The sequence below is a fragment of the Equus quagga genome, chromosome 10 (assembly GCF_021613505.1).
Source record: "Equus quagga isolate Etosha38 chromosome 10, UCLA_HA_Equagga_1.0, whole genome shotgun sequence".
NCBI classification, from domain to species: Eukaryota; Metazoa; Chordata; class Mammalia; order Perissodactyla; family Equidae; genus Equus; species Equus quagga.
This window is the reverse complement of record NC_060276.1, coordinates 62152012-62168852: the sequence shown is the minus strand read 5'-3', so window position 1 is coordinate 62168852 and position 16841 is coordinate 62152012. Positions and strand designations below refer to the sequence as shown.

General features: G+C 35.0%; 1 protein-coding gene across 1 annotated transcript in view; it reads right to left on the bottom strand.

Annotated features, from left to right (window-relative positions):
- The window catches only part of CHMP1B (charged multivesicular body protein 1B), a 44177-nt gene that overhangs the window by 9906 nt on the left and 17430 nt on the right, over positions 1-16841 (bottom strand). Inside the window, exons 2-6 of the mRNA XM_046674046.1 lie at positions 11354-11451; positions 6389-6535; positions 5948-6016; positions 5748-5855; positions 1968-2011 (exon numbers count right to left, since the gene is read on the bottom strand). Of these exons, the coding sequence (XP_046530002.1) occupies positions 1968-2011; positions 5748-5855; positions 5948-6016; positions 6389-6535; positions 11354-11451 (466 nt within the window). The remainder of the gene's footprint in view (positions 1-1967; positions 2012-5747; positions 5856-5947; positions 6017-6388; positions 6536-11353; positions 11452-16841) is intronic.

Here is a 16841-nt window from a genome sequence, read left to right as displayed (position 1 = left end):
TAATCTTTGACAAAGGTGCCAAGAACATACAATGGAGAAAAGACAGTCTCTTCAATAAATGGTGTTGGGAAAACTGGAAAGCTACATGCAAAAGAATGAACGTAGACCATTATCTCATACCATACACAAAAATAAACTCAAAATGGATCAAAGACTTGAAGATAAGTCCTGAAACCATAAAACTCCTGGAAGATAATATAGGTAGTATAGTTTTTGACATGAAACTTAAAAGGATTTTTTTGAATACCATGTCTTCTCAGACAAGGGAAACGAAAGAAAAAATAAACAAGTGGGAGTTCATCAGACTAAAGAGCTCTCGCAAGGCAAAAGAAACTAGGATCAAAACAAAAAGACAACCCACCAATTGGGAGAAAATCTTTGCAAATCGTATATCTGACAAGGGGTTAATCTCCAATAATATATAAGGAACTCACACAACTGAACAACAAAAAAAGAAACAGCTGGACCCAAAAATGGGCAGAGGATATGTACAGACAGTTTTCCAAAGAGGATACACAGATGGCCAATAAACACATGAAAAAACGTTCAACATCATTAATTATCAGGGAAATGCAAATAAAAACGACAGTAAGATACCACCTTACACCTGTTAAAAAGGCTTTAATCATTAAGACTAAAGATAACAAATGTTGGAGATGGTGAGGAGAAAAAGGAACCCTCATACACTGCTGGTGGGAATGCAAACTGGTGCAGCCACTATGGAAAACAGTATGGAGATTCCTCAAAAAATTAAAAATAGAACTACCACTTGACCCAGCTATCCCATTACTGCATATCTACCCAAACAACTTGAAATCAACAATCCAAAGTATCATATGTACCCCTATGTTCACTGCAGCATTATTCACAACAGTCAAGACATGGAAACAATCCAAGTGCCCATAGACCAATGATTGGTTAAAGAAGAGGTGGTATATATATATATATATATATACAGTGGAATACTACTCAGCCATAAAAAAAGACAAAATCATCCCATTTGCAACAACATAGATGGGCCTGGAGAGAATTATGCTAAGTGAAATAAGCCAGACTGAGAGAGACAAACACCAGATGATTTCACTCCTATGTGGAATATAAACAAACACATAGACAAAAAAACAGTTCAGTGGTTACCAGGGGAAGGGGTGTGGGGAGTTGGCACAGGAGGTGAAGGGGAACACTTCTGTGGTGACAGACAGGAAATCATGTACAAATGAAATTGCACAATGATGTAAAATATTAAGACCTCAAAAAAATAAAAAATAGGGGCCGGCCCAGTGGCGCGGTGGTTAAGTTCGCACGTTCCACTTCTTGGTGGCCTGGGGTTCACTGGTTTGGATCCCGGGTGCGGACATGGCACCGCTTGGCACGTCGTGCTGTGGTAGGCGTCCCACATATAAAGCAGAGGAAGATGGGCACGGATATTAGCTCAGGGCCAGTCTTCCTCAGCAAAAAGAGGAGGACTGGCAGTAGTTAGCTCAGGGCTAATCTTCCTCTAAAGAAATAAAAATTAAAAAATAAAAACAACAGAAAAGTGACACTCACCTATGACAAAACTCTATTTATTGGCTTAAGTAAATGTGTCATATTAAAATAATTTTCATCTTCATAAAAAAATATCTAAACATCTGATATACGCTGAACATAGACGGTATTAAGGCAACATTTAAACATTCCTGCCTCCCTCAATCACCTTCCTCTATTTCTTATCACACACTAAATGAATGTATCTCCAGAAATTTTTAAGAAAATATTAGGATGATTTGAACAAAGTCAAAATTTTCATGAGTATGGCAAAGAGCTGGCGGGACTGTTCCAAAGGCCCTCCAACACTAAATTCTAGGGTTAAAAACCTAACTCTGACCATTGTTGGTAAAGACAAATATTTTTATCCACATTACATAATTTTAGGATCTCTAGACATTAAATCAAGATTATCCAAAAGCATCTGAACAATTTCTTACCCAGCTTCATCTGCCATTTCTTGAAGCAGCATATCCACTTGGTTCTAGAATAATAAAATGAAAGTTTGTATTTTAATGGCATTTGCTTTTTAGGTGGTTTTTGTTTTTGATTTTGCTTTAACAAGGAGAACCAGTCTACAATTTTTTTAAAAAAGTATTTTTTTTACCACCAGAGGGAGCTGAATTATTTCAGAAAATATTTCTGAATAATGTTAAATCACAAAGCCTTAAGCTATGAGGTTTTATGAAAAATATTAGCAGCAATATTCACATATAATTTGAATCTGAGTAGTGTAGCTCTCTTTAATAGAGTGAACCAATTTATAAAGCTCTGTTCTAACCCATTTTGATTGAATTTAAAGTGTAACAGATTTAAATTTTAGATTAATAATTTTTCTTTCTGCTAGTTGATGCAAGTTTGATATTAAGGATTACTCTTTAAAAAATATCTAGAGATGATTAAAATATAAATATTGAGGTTTTACTACAGTACAGGAGTTCTCAGGGACTAGAGTCTGATTAATCAAAAAAAGTCTTGTTTTTAAATCAGCTGTTAAAAATATGTTGGACATACAGGTGGGAGCTCTAAGATATAGTCCCAGCTCTATTGTTAACAAGGTGTATGATTTTAAGCAAATCACTAACCATGCTGTTGGGCTTTAGTTTCTATTGTTCTCTTTCATTCACTTTAAAACTATTTCCAAAACACAGAAAAAACACATCAAATACTTATGTGCATTTACATTTTGTTGTCTTTACTTCATATATAAAATAGCATTACTTATGCTTTTAAAATCTACTTAAATGGTATTTATTCTATGTATACTATTCTGCAATTTGCTCTTTTCATTCAACGTTATAAGATCTAAGTATATTGAGATCTAGAGATCTAGTTCATTCACTTTCACTCCTGTACAATACTGCAGTATAGAAATACACTCAACTTTATTTCTGAACATTTAGACATTTTCCCTTAATTTCTCTTGATTACAGACAATAGAGCAATGAACATTCTCATATATAAATACCTTTGTACACACACGTAGGGGTTTTTAATGTATAAATTTGGAAATAGAAGTACTAGGTTATAGGTTACATGCATTTTTATACACTAATTTATTCAACAAATATTAATAGCATCAACTTTATGCCAGATATTGTTTTAAGTGCTAGGGATGCATCAATCAATAAAAATAAAAATCCTTTCCTTCATTAAGCTCACATTCTAGTGTGTGAATGTGAAAGGAGGGTCAAATAAAATTTTTTAAAAATCATATGGTATATTAGAAGGTGATATCATGAACTATGGAGAAAAATAAAGCAGGGATGGTATATAGGGAGTATAGGCATGGTGGGCGTGATGTTGATGTACTTTTAAGTAGAATGGTCAGGAAAGACCCGAGACAACGCTGTTTAAACAAAGAACTACAGGAGGTGGAAGAGTGGGCAATGAGGATGTCTGCAAGGCTGAGGAAGAACATTGAAGCAGAGGAACCTGCAATTGAAAAGGCTTTGAGGCAGAAATGTACTTGGTGGGTTTGAGAAATAAAAGGCCAAGTGCCTGAGTAGAGTGATGAGCAATAATAGGAGAGAGGGTCAGAGAAGAAGGGTGAGGTAGATCCTATAACGCATTAGAGGCCATCATAAAGAATGTGGCTTTATTGTGAGGAGCATGGGGAGCCACTGGAGGGTTTTAAGCAGAAGAGTGATATGGTCTGACCTGTTTTAACTGGATGACTCTGGCTGCTATGTTAAGAACAGACTATAGATACTACCAAATTGCTTGTTCAAAGAGGATATGCCGATTTAAATTATAATTACTCACGAGCAGGTCATGAGAATTTGGGCAACTCAGTATGTTCAACCAGATCCCTCTCCATTTCTGTTGTAAGTTTTGGTTGAGTTTTCTTTTCTTTTCTTTTCTTTTTTTTTAAGATTGGTACTTGAGCTAACAACTGTTGCCAATCTTCTTTTTTATTTTCTTCTCTCCAAAGCCCCCCAGTATACAGTTATATATTCTAGTTGTGAGTGCCTCTGGTTGTGCTATATGGGACGCCACCTCAGCATGGCCTGATGAGTGGTGCCATGTCCGTGCCCAGGATCCAAACCTGCAAAATCCCGGGCCACTGAAGCGGAGCTGCAAACTTAACCACTCAGCCACGAGGCCAGCCCCCGGTTGAGTTTTTATGAAGAATGTATATACTTGATGTCCCCAGCACCTAGCACAATACCTGGAACAGGAGAATGTATTCAGCAAATGTTGGGTGAACGAATCTCAAGATTTTTCAGAACTACAAGTCATTTGGATATGAGCAAATCCAACCTCTACATTTTATAGCTAAGGAAACTGAGGCCCAGGGTAGTGAGTATCTTAAGGCCCCAAAGCTAATTAGTTGCAGAGTGGGGATTAGAAATCTAAGCGTCCTGCCTTCAAGTCATTTTTCCAATTCACTTGCGTTTCCTAAACTTGACTGATCATAAAATCACCTGGGGATTACCTAAAGCGCTTGAATAAGAATCAGAAACTCTAGGACTATGCTACTCGATCTTGGTGCATAAAAATCACCTGAGAATCTTGTTAAAATCATTCTGATTTAGTATGCCTGTGAATGGGGTCTGAATTTCTGCAGTCCTAATGAGCTCCCAGATGATACAGATGTTCCTGATAATTGCACCACGCTATGGGGAGCAAGGTTCTCGAGGACATAAAAAACTAACGGCTAGGGGCTGACCCGGTGGCGCAGCGGTATGTGTGCACATTCCACTGTGGTGGCCCAGGGTTCGCCGGTTCGGATCCCAGGTGTGGACATGGCACCGCTTGGCAAGCCATGCTGTGGTAGGCATCCCACATATAAAGCAGAAAAAGATGGGCACAGATGTGAGCTCAGGACCAGTCTTCCTCAGCAAAAAGAGGAGGATTGGCAGCAGTTAGCTCAGTGCTAATCTTCCTCAAAAAAAAAAAAGTAATGGCTAAATAGATGCTCACTATAAGACATACACATGAATTCTTTCTTTTTAACTCTAAAACCTGAATAAAAGCTTGTTCTCTTATTATTTACCTCTTTGTGAAAAGTTATCTGCAGTAAAATTTTGATGGACAGTTGTTGATTTCTTCCTAAAGTATCTTGTAAATTATAATTTTTCCATATTAGCACCTTAAGTAGTGGTAACAAGTTCTTTGTTCATTTGATGAGTGATAATGAAAGAAATTTTCTCTCTGAATATTTGAATTTCACAAAACTTTGTTTTGGGATCACGTCTCATGTAAACTAGTTTCAAATTTTAATTTTCGCTGTGTCACATCTCTAAGCTGCAGGTTTAGAAAACATCCTAGTTTTCTGAAAAATAACTGATCCTGTAATTTACTATTTGTTCACTTGTGACTTGTGCATAAATAACACACCAAAAGAGCAGGTAGGAAGGAGAAGAATATCTGCAATAAGATGAATTAGCTGAGGCTTAGGATAATACCCAATACCCACTGGCTTCAGTGAGCCTTTAGTGCAATGCCTGCATCAATAAGGACCACTGGCAGCAAGACAGAACCAAGTTCCAGCGCTGTAGACATGTGAGCTAGCGTAATTCTTAGAACTTCAAAACATAGTAGGGAATGTCGTCTTCCAATATATCCTCAGGAATGCAGAGGCAGAGCCTAACTTCCTACTTGCATTTTAGGCACAGGCCGGATTCGCATTCTAGAGAGGATTTAGGCTCAAAGCCATTATATTTTGAATATGGGTAATTTAAAAAAATTATCCTAAGTAGAAAAACTATTCTTACTTGTGGTGTTGTTAGGGTTGTAGTGCTACTCATTGTGTCTTCCATCTGTTGTGTTTGAACATCCAGTGTTTCAAATTGGTGTTCAAATTTGTCCATCAGAGCAGAAATCTGTAAAGAGAAATATGGTCATAAGAAAAACTTACACTGAAAAGATGCTATCTGAACATCAGATACTTGTTTTTTTTTTTTTTTTTTTTTACCTTTTCAAGGTTCATACTCCTCAATGTAGCATCCATAGACTTAACTACACCTGCCATGGACTTGGTTACCTATTGGAAGTATAAAAAAAGACTGAGTGTATAAGTAATCTCAAAATTTATATAGTCTCTTAAATATATTACTTATAGATCAACTAATGAAATTTGTCTACCTTTTCCTTAACAGGAAAATACAATATGTATTTCTGGTCTAGGCACTATCTTTGACTCTTGATTTGAAGACAACTTAATTAGACGTTAGTGTAAAATCCATTGCCAAAATCATTTTCCTCACTAAGCACTTTGACGATGTCTCTCCTGCACATGAAGGCCTTTACCAGCACACTGTAGCAACTTGCAATAGATTTAGATTTCTGACAACTCTTAATACTCTCATTAAGCTTAAATCAAGAATTCCTATTATTTACAGGTATTAAACCTTACCTTGCCCATTGTTACTGCAGTTTGAACTCTGGCTGCCACAGCATCAACCCTAGCACTCATTCTCAAAAAATTAATTGCTTGGTTCTTCTGGCGGATTGCATTCTCAGCATGTATTCTTGCAACTTCTGTGTTGCCTTTCTGGATGGCCTATTTCAAACAAAGCAAGAGAAAATAGCAGTGAAGACAAGGAGCAAAGTAAATATTGGGAAAGAAAGGGAGCAAAAGTACAGATATTTTAAAAAGAGGAAAACAACCCCAAGTTAACTTGTTTTTAATAATATTTAAGAGCTTTCAGATTAGTTTTTTAGAAAATAAAAGAATTTATGGTTAACTTTTTAATTATGATTAGAAAATATATGTTCATTAATATTTTAAGAAATCAGAATCTAAGGTTTAAAAAATTTCCCACAATCACATCACTGAGCCATTACTACTGTTAGTGTTCTAAGTACATAAACTTAACTATTACAATATAAATTTATTTACTACAAAAGTACATGCATAGAGCATACTGTTTTATCACCTAGTACTTTAAAAAAGCCATGCTTTTAAGTCAATAAATATATAACTACACCATCGTTTCTGAACGCTGTGTTTTACGGATGTACTACTAACCAGGGCTTTCCTCATGTGTAGTACAAACACTACTGACACATATCCTCATTTTAGTTATCCACTTATTTAAACACATATTTGATATGATGTAATTAATTAGCACAGATCCATATTTTTCCTGTTATAATAGCTCTGGGTAGGGCTAAAGTTAAAAGTCAATTTAAAGAAAAATATTAAATAGTTCAGATGGTCTTCCACTACAGCAAAACCAAGACGGTATGGAAGTGACTGAATTTTGAGAACATGGATCAGTTAAGATCCCTGACCGCTGGATACTTGTTTCCAATTCTTCAATATAAACAGCGATATAAGTATACTAGTACATGTAACCTCACACACTTTCCAAGTTTTTTTCTAGTTAACATCCACAACCATACACTTACAATTCTTTTATTCTTGTGATGATAATTTTTAAGATCTATTCTCTTAGCAACTTTCAAACATACAATACAGTATTATTAACTATAGTCACCATGCTGTACATTACATCCCCAGAACTTATTTATTTCATAATTTTAAGTTTGTACCTTCTGACCACCATCTCCAATTTCACCAACTCCCAACTACCCAACTCTGGCAACCAAGAATCTGTTCTCTTTATCTATGAGTTTGTATTTTTTTTTTTTTAGATTCCACATATAAGTGAGATCATGTGCTATTTCTCTTTGTCTGACTTATTTCACTTAACATAATGCTCTCAAGGTCCATCTATGTTGCTGCAAATGGCAGGATTTCCTTCTTTTTTATGGCTAAATAATATTCCATTTTATATATATTCCACATTTTCCTTTTCCATTCATTCACTGATGGACACTTACATTGTTTCCATGTCTTGGCTATTGTAAATAATGCTGTAATGGACATGGCAGTGCAATACCTTTTTGAGTTATTTTTTCCTTTCCTTTGGATAAATACCCAGAAGTGGAACTGCTGGGTCACATGGTAGTTCTATTTTTAATTTTCTGAGAAACCTCCATACTGTTTTTCATAGTGGCTGCACCAATTTACATTCCCACCAACAGTACACGAGGGTTCCCGTTTTTCCATATCCTCTCCAACACTTATTTCTTGTCTTGCTTGATAACAGCCATTCTAACAGGTATGAGGTGATATCTCATTACAGTTTTAATACATTTCCCTAATGATGAGTGATGTTGAGAACCTTTTCACGTACCTGTTGGCCATCTGTGTGTCTTTTTTTTGGAAAAACGTCTATTCAGATCCTGTACCGATTTTTAAATCAGATTGATTTCTTGCTATTGAGTTGTATCAGTTCTTTATACAATTTGGATATTACCCTTTTATCAGATATATGACTTGCAAATATTTTCTCCCATTCCATAGGCTGTCTTTTCACTTTGTTGATACTTTCCTTTGCTGTGCCAAAGCTTTTTAGTTTGAGGTAGCCCCATTTGTTTATTTTTGCTTTTGTTGCCTTTGCTTTTAGCGTCATATCCAAAAAATCATCTCTGAGACCAATGTCAAGGAGCTTACCATCTGTTTTCTTCTAGGAGTTTTATGATTTCAGGTCTTATGGTCAAGTCTTTAACCCATTTTGAGATAATTTCTGTATATGGTGTAAGATAGTGGTCTTTGCTTCTTTTGCATATGGCTGTCCAATTTTCCCAGGATCATTTATTGAAGAGCCTGTCCTTTCTCCATTGTATATTCACGGATCCTTTGTCATAAATTAACTGACCATCTATGCATGGGTTTATTTCTGGGCTCTCTATTCTGTTCCATTGATCTATGTGTCTGTTTTTATGTCAATACCATACAGTTTTGCACACTAAAGTTTTGTAATATATTTTGCAATCAGGAAGCATAATGTCTCCAGCATTGTTCTTTCTCAAGATTGCTTTGGATAGTCAGGGTCTTCTGTGTTCCATACAAATTTTACGATTGTTCTATTTCTGTGAAAAATGTCATCAGAATTTTAACAGGGATTGCATTGAACCTGAAGATTGCTTCGGGTAGTGTGGTCATTTTAAAAATATTAATTGTTCCAATCCATAAGCATGGAATATCTTTCCATTTATGCCATCTTCAATTTCTTTCAATAAGGTCTTACGGTTTTCAGTGTATAGATCTTTCAACTCTTTGGTTAAATTTATCCCTAGGTATTTTATTTTTTTGATGCAATTATAAATGAGACTGTTTCCTTAATTTCTTTCTTATAGTTATTAGTGTATAAAAACACAATTGATTTTCATATATTGATTATATATCTTGCAACTTTACTGAATTCGTTTATCCTTACAGTTTTTGGTGGTGTTTTTAGGGTTTTCTACATAGAATATCATGTCATCTGCAAACAGTGGCAGTTTTACTTCTTCCTTTCCAATTTGGATGCCTTTCATTCTTTATTCTTGCCTAATTGCTCTGGCTAGGACTTCCAATACTATGTGGAATAAAAGCATTAAGAGTGGGCAGCAATGTCTTGTTCCTGATCTTAGAGAATAAGTTTTCATCCCTTCACTGTTGAGTATGACGACAGCTGTGGGCTTATCGTTTATTGCCTTTATTATGTCAAAGTTCATTCCCTCTATAGCCACTCTGTTGAGAGTTGTTATTATGAGGGGATGTTGAATTTTGTCAAATGCTTCTTCTGCATCTACTGAGATGATCTTAGGATTTTTTTCCTTCATTTTGTTAATGTGGTGTATCACATTGATGAATTTGCGGATATTGAACCATCCTTGCATCCCTGGAATAAATCTCACTTGATCACAGTATATGATCCTTTTAAAGTATTGTTGAATTTGGTTTGCTAGTATTTTGTTGAGGATTTTTGCATCTATGTTCATCAGGGATCTTGGCATGTAATTTTCCTTTTCTTGTAGTTTCCTTGCCTGGTTTTGGTATCAGGGTAATGCTCGCCTTGTAAAATGAGTTTGGAAGTCTTCTCTGCTCTTTTATTTATTGGAAGACATTAAGATGGATTGCTATTAATTCTTTAAATGTTATAATTCACCAGTGAAGCCATCTGGTCCTGGAGTTTTGTTTGTTGGGATTTCACGCATTTTAATGCTGCCATGCTTGCCTGAGATTTGAAATCTCAAAAATCATTTTTAGGCTATTTCTAATCTCCTCAATATATAGAAATATTAGCCAAAGATCTTTTTATGCTTTCTCTTTCCTTGCAATAGTTGGGATTATGTTTTTAAAAAAGGATGCTCCTAATATATCAATTTTAGCTTTATTTTTTCTTCTAACTCAGCCAATCTACTTCCATCTTCTTTTCTGCAACTTTTCTTCCCTTCCCTTAAAGTTTTCCCTATTACAAGTAGACAAAATACCCAAAGTGACTCAATTTAAAGATTGGATATATGCTGTTATCAAAGATCTGAATAAGTAATAAAATATTAAAAATAGATATATAAATACACACGTGCAGAAAAGAGTTAACATAGCAAGCCTGAGACTGATATCAACAGAAAGGTCTACTTGCAAGTTTGGCACTTGGCTGGTATCTAGAAACTTGGATTTGGGGCAGGTTCCCACCATTTCCAGAATGGTTAAGAGTGGCTCATCGTGCTTAAACTGTTGGTACAAACAATGCGGTGTATGCCAAATATCAAATTTCCTTCTGGGAGTCTGAAATTTTGGTGTGTGCTAGGCAGAGGATGCAATGATTACCAATAAAAGCCTTGGACTCCTAGGTGCAGGAGAACTTCCCTGGTACACGACACTTCACACATGTTGTCACAATCTGTTGCTAGAGTAATTAAGCTTGTCCTATGTGACTCCACCGTGAGAGAACTATTGGGAGCTTGAGGCTGGATTCCTCCAAACTTTGTCCCATATGCCTTTTCCCTTGGTTGACTTTGCTTTGTACCCTTTTAGCGTATTACATCATAACCAGGAGTACAATGTATGTTGAGTCCTGTGAATCCTCCTGGCAAATACATGATATACAAACCACAATAGCCATTAATGCTATACACTGTTTAGACATAAAACTTTTGAGAGTGCAGCAATTAAAATGAGCCAAAATATGTTAAATATTATTCCTACATATAAGCTTTATACTTCTCAGTCAGAGTGGTTTTGGCTATAAACCAAAGGACAGTCTTTGATGTAGGTAACAGAACAGTCAGGTAACATTCTGTTACAGTTACATTCTGTCTTATGAGACTTACTGGCACATATCAATAGTAATAAACAAAAAAGAGCCATCATTAACTATGTTGGATAACAAATAATTTATTTAAATAGATATCTGGTTTAGAATACTAAAGCCAGCAATCTTTCTTCAATGTAAAATAAACTGAAACAACCACTCTTTCATGATTCATTGCGCTTCTTTCATGAGCTCAAAAGACAGTAAAAATACCAAAAATGGCTTACTTTTTTAATCTTGGCCTTTTCAGCCTTTTCTTCTTTATCGCATTTCTTGGCATTCCTATTAAGTTCTTTTGCAGCAAATTTCAAGTTAAAGAGGTGTTCTGGAAATATATGTTAAGGCTATTCAAAAAAGGCATTTCGCAACCTAACTACCTACACATAAGGTGTTAAATTATAAAAGTTATCAGATAAGATTATGATATTTAAACCAACTGTTCACAAAGTTTGAGGAAACAGAATTTTTCTCTTCTACATCTGTTTTCTATTAAAAAAAAACATAACGGCAAGAAAGATTTATTAATTGTGAAGGAAAAAATAGCAACTTTATAGTAGAAAGACATGGCAGACACCACCTTATCAAGGATAAGATCACCAGTGATGACATTTCAGCATCATTTACCTTTTAAAATGATGAACTGAGAAGGGAAGATCATCATTTCTATGGTGTTGTTGCCAAAAACATAACCTCAATCTACTCAAGAGAAAACATCAGACAATCCTGAACTGAGAGACATTCTACGATATAACTGACCAGTGTACTCTTCAAGTGTCAAGTTCATTAAAAGCAAAGAAAGACTGAAGAACTGTCACAGAGTGGAGAATACTAAGGAGACATGCCAACTAAACACAATGTGGAATCCTGGACTGGATCCCGGAACAGAAAAAAGACATTAGTGGAAAAACTGGTGAAATTTAAGTAAGATCAGTAGTTTAATTAATAATACTGTAGCGATGTTGATTTCCTCTTGTTGATAATTATACTATGGTTACGTAAGATGTTAACATTAGAAGCAGCTTAGTAAAGGGTACAAAAGAACTCTCTGTACTATTTTTACAATTTTTCTTTAAGTCTAAAACTACTGTAAGATTGAAAATTTTAAATTAAAAAAGAAAAATGTAATGGGAAGAAAAGTGCTCTGTTCAATAAGACCCCAATGAGCAATACCATAAAGTTTTCACAAATATGAAGTATATGCACATGAGTATGACAAAGCAGTGTAGATTATTTCAAAACCAAGTAGGGGCTGGCCCAGTGGTGCAGCGGTTAAGTTCACATGTTCCGCTTCTTGGCAGCCCGGGGTTTGCCGGTTTGGATCCCAGGTGCGGACATGGCACTGCTTGGCAAAAGCCACGCTGTGGTAGGCATCACACATATAAAGTATAGGAAGATGGGCATGGATGTTAGCTCAGGGCCAGTCTTCCTCAGCAAAAAGAGGAGGATTGGCAGTAGTTAGCTCAGGGCTAATCTTCCTCAAAAAAAAAAAAAAAAACAACTAGTCTGCACCATGATTAAATCACTAGTTAGGAAGATTCTATGTGTTTTCTGCCCTTTAGGAAAAGGTAAAATCTACTTTTTTAAAAGCTTGATTCTGTATTTCTTCAGGATACCTACAATAATGATGTAGGGTTCGTTTTTTCTGAAAGGTATACATGCATCATATAGTTTAAAAGGCTGACTTTTGGATTGATTATATCACTGTCAGAAAACAAGAATTATTTGACTGTTTTATTTACCAAAACTAAATCATAAATTAAGCTACCTTCTTCATCTCTCAATGGCTTAATGTTCTAATTTGACACTTTATTTATGGATAACGAGAGGGATGACTTGGCTACCCTGAGTATTTTTCATCAACAGCAAATATACCTAGAATTGTTAAGAAAATAAGTATATGTGTATGAATTTCTGGGTAACTTTAATGTAAAATGTATTTTACGTTTATAAATAAGATTTACCAATTTCAGCTAGGTGACTGAGAAAGTTATAGCTCTTTTTAAAAACAGGGTTTCTCAACCTAAGTATTACTGATATTCTGGGCCAGATAATACTTTGTTGTGGGGGCTGCTGTGTGAATTCCAGGAAGTTTATCAGTGTCCCTGGCCATTACCTAGTAGATGACACCAGCACCTTCCCTACCCAACTGCAAGAATCCAAAATGTCTTCATACACTGTCAAATGTCACCTGGGGAGGGGGGGCAAAATCGAACTGTGCTGAGAATCTGAATCACTGATATAGATGGAAACAAAGGAAAAGAAATAGTTTTTCATTTCCCAAATCATCTCCCAAATAGAATCACTGTCTCTGTATAAAGAGTCACTATAGTCAAAAGCTAAATTAAGAAACCAGTTATTTTAGATGAATTCATGTAACTAATAAATTCTTTGTTGTTTTTAAAGAATGATCTCATCTTCCCTTAAACCTGAAATTTACTATAAACTGCAAATACTGAGGACTGACTGCTGAATGCCTAAATCTGTACTTACTATTAATAGTTAAGGTTGATCATGGTCTAAAATATTGGCCAAAAAAGAATTAATAGGAGATTCATTACAAAAGTCCATTTGATACCATAGAGCTATTTTCCCCTTTATCCTAAAAAGACAGGAAACACTTCCATAAATATGGAAGCCTAGAGATTTAGAAAAACACCTCAAAATACTGAATAAACCACAAGTGTCCTTTTAAACACAGAACTTAGCTTGCAAAAGGGGAAGGAAAATCCTTAGGGGACAGAATCAAAGAGGAAGAAGGAAATATCAGTAGTAGGTAAGCACTGAAGCCCCTGAAGTCAAAGCACCTATTGGGACCACATGAGGTAAGGTGCCGGATCTGAACTTTCTGAATAAAGCTAGAACTCTTGAAGGCTACAACATTAGCATAAGGGTGTGATAGAAAAATGTTTTATCAGCTGGCAAAGGAAGATGAGATGACAAGGTTAAGGGTTAATGTGGGCCGTGATTCACAGCTAGGGGTGCAGCAAAGTAGATAAAGAAAATTAGTTAAAGCTGAGGAGAAAATTAGCAAACTGAATATAGATCTGAATTAAGACTAGACTGAGAAAATAAGATTAGTACTAAAAAGAGGATAAGAGATAAAGAAAATAGAATAATAATGTCTACTATCTGGAATCCCATAAAGGCATAATGAAGAGAATGTGTGAAGGGTTATAGTCAAAGATATAAACCCTGAGAGTAACAAGAGATGAGAGAAAAAAAATCTTTAGATTCAGGAAGCACCAAAAAAAAATCCCAAGCAGGATGAACAAAAATAAATCCGCACTTAGATACATTATGGTAAATCCCAGAATACCAAAGACCAAAATAACTTTAAAAAAAAACCATAGTGAAAATTCAGGTTACTTACAAAAGAACTAAAATCAGAATGAACAGAATTTTCAAACAAAACGTTAAAGAAACTTCCAAAGTATGTACAGAGGATTCATATTATTCATGGTAGTTATACTTCATGAAGTCACTGCAAACAGTGAATTAGCAAGTATGGAACCATTGCTCTTAGGGAAAATCAGGGTTAGATTAATGCAAGCCTGTGTTCATAACATTTTCATCAACCTATCAATGCATAACCTTGTTTTGTATTTATGTTTTAATGCACCTTATTAAATTTATATTGCTAATTTATTAACATTGAATTAATGGGCAACAGCATTATAACTTATCTCTGACAGAAGCTCATTTAACGCACATATATTCTCCATAAAGCACATCATGGCCTTGCACTTATGAACACTACACAGCCCTTTAGCATTATACTTGAGGATCAGTGAAATCACCAAGAAAAAACACAAAAAAATGTAAAAATTGTGGCACCAGACAGAACGTGAAAAATACACTTGTTTACAGTATTGAGAGTTGAAATATGAAGGCAGAGCATCACATTGTTCAACCTCAGATGGGAATGTGTGCCTTGGGCCACTCAAACTTCTCACTGACTGAGCATGTCCACGAATGATTCTAAAACCAAAAACACAGCAAGGACTGATTTTCAGGTTATAAACAGATTTTAGTGAGTAGGTGAATTTGCAAATACAGATTCTGTAAATAATGATGACTGAATAATGATGACTGTACGTCACAAGGAACAAAATTAGGACAGACATAATGAAAGGCTTAGTGAGCCCAGAGACTGGTAAACACATGGGTAAGTCCAGAAAAATACTGACTATAAAATAATTGTAATGTCTAATTTTGGAGATAAAAAGGCAGAACAAACATTATTAGATAGGAAAAACATACAAGACAGAGGATGGGAGTGACTGAAGTTAAATGTTTAAAAATCTTTATATTACTCAGAAGAAGGAAAGAGTTTCTGATTTTTTAGATAATCAATTAACTATGAATGTTAGAATGTGAAGGTTATTCCTAAGGAAATAGCATGTAACTCCAAAAACAGTAGAGAAAAAATGGGGTGAGACACTTAATAAATCCAAAAGAACGTAGCAAAAGAGAAGCAAATCACAGAGAAAACAGGATCAAGAGAGATCATAAGATACAGCCAATGCGTCACTTAACAATAGGGATATGTTCTGAGAAATGCATCATTAGGCAATTTTCTTGTTGTGCAAACATCATAGAGTGCACTTACACAAACCTAGAAGGCACAGTCTACTACACACCTAGGCCATATGGTATTAATCTTAGGGGACCACCGTTGTATATGAGGTCCATCATTGACTGAAATGTTGTTAAGCAATGCATGACTGTAAAAGGATAGAAACATCTCCAAAATGTCAGGATGGATTACAAAAATAATGAAACAAACTAGAGCTATGTGTTTTAAACAGGACTTTAAAACATAAAGACACAAAGGTTGGACATAAAAGGAGAGAAAATGTTATACCAGACAAATAATTACCCAAAAAAAAGCAGATGTAACTTTATTAGGATCAATCAGACCACCTAAAAGCAGCATTAGGCATTTAACAAAAGCGGGGTCACTATAAAATGATAAAAAGTAAATTTAGAAGTGGATGAAATTCTAAACTTCCATGTACCTCTACATAGCATCACAATGTCTTTGTGTATATGTATATAAAATTGACAGAGAGAAAATTATCAACCTTAGGAGACTATAACAAAACTCTCAGTAACTGACAAAACTAAGAATATGAAGTTATGAAACTATTATGAAGCTTAATTTAATAAACATATAGAGAAGTGTAGGCAATCTTGTACCCAATAATTTGAGAATACACATCATTTTAAGCATGTAAGACAGATGAAAACTGATCCTGCACTAGGCCATAAAGCAAATCTGAAATAATAGATATCAAACTAGCAGTCTAATCACAACTCTATAATGAATGAACTAATTAATATGGGGATTCTCTTCACAATTTTCCTGTAAGAATCTAAAACTCTTCTAAAATTTAAAAAGCTTATTAAAATATATATCTGGAAATTAAAAAAAATTATACGTATGGAATGAAGAAGAAATTAAAATGAAAAATTTTTAAAAATAGTTAGAATTGAGTGACAACGAAATGAGTGGAATGTGGGTTGTAGGACTTTGAGCTAATGCCATACTCAGATTTGAGTTTTCTAGCCTTAGAAATTCACATTAGGAAAGAATGCAGGCTAAAAATTAACATGATAAGTATTCATTTCATAAAGTCAGGAAAAGTATAGAATCAACCCCAAAGAAGCATAAGGACAGCAAAAAAAATCTCAGAGGAAAAAAACAGAAACAAA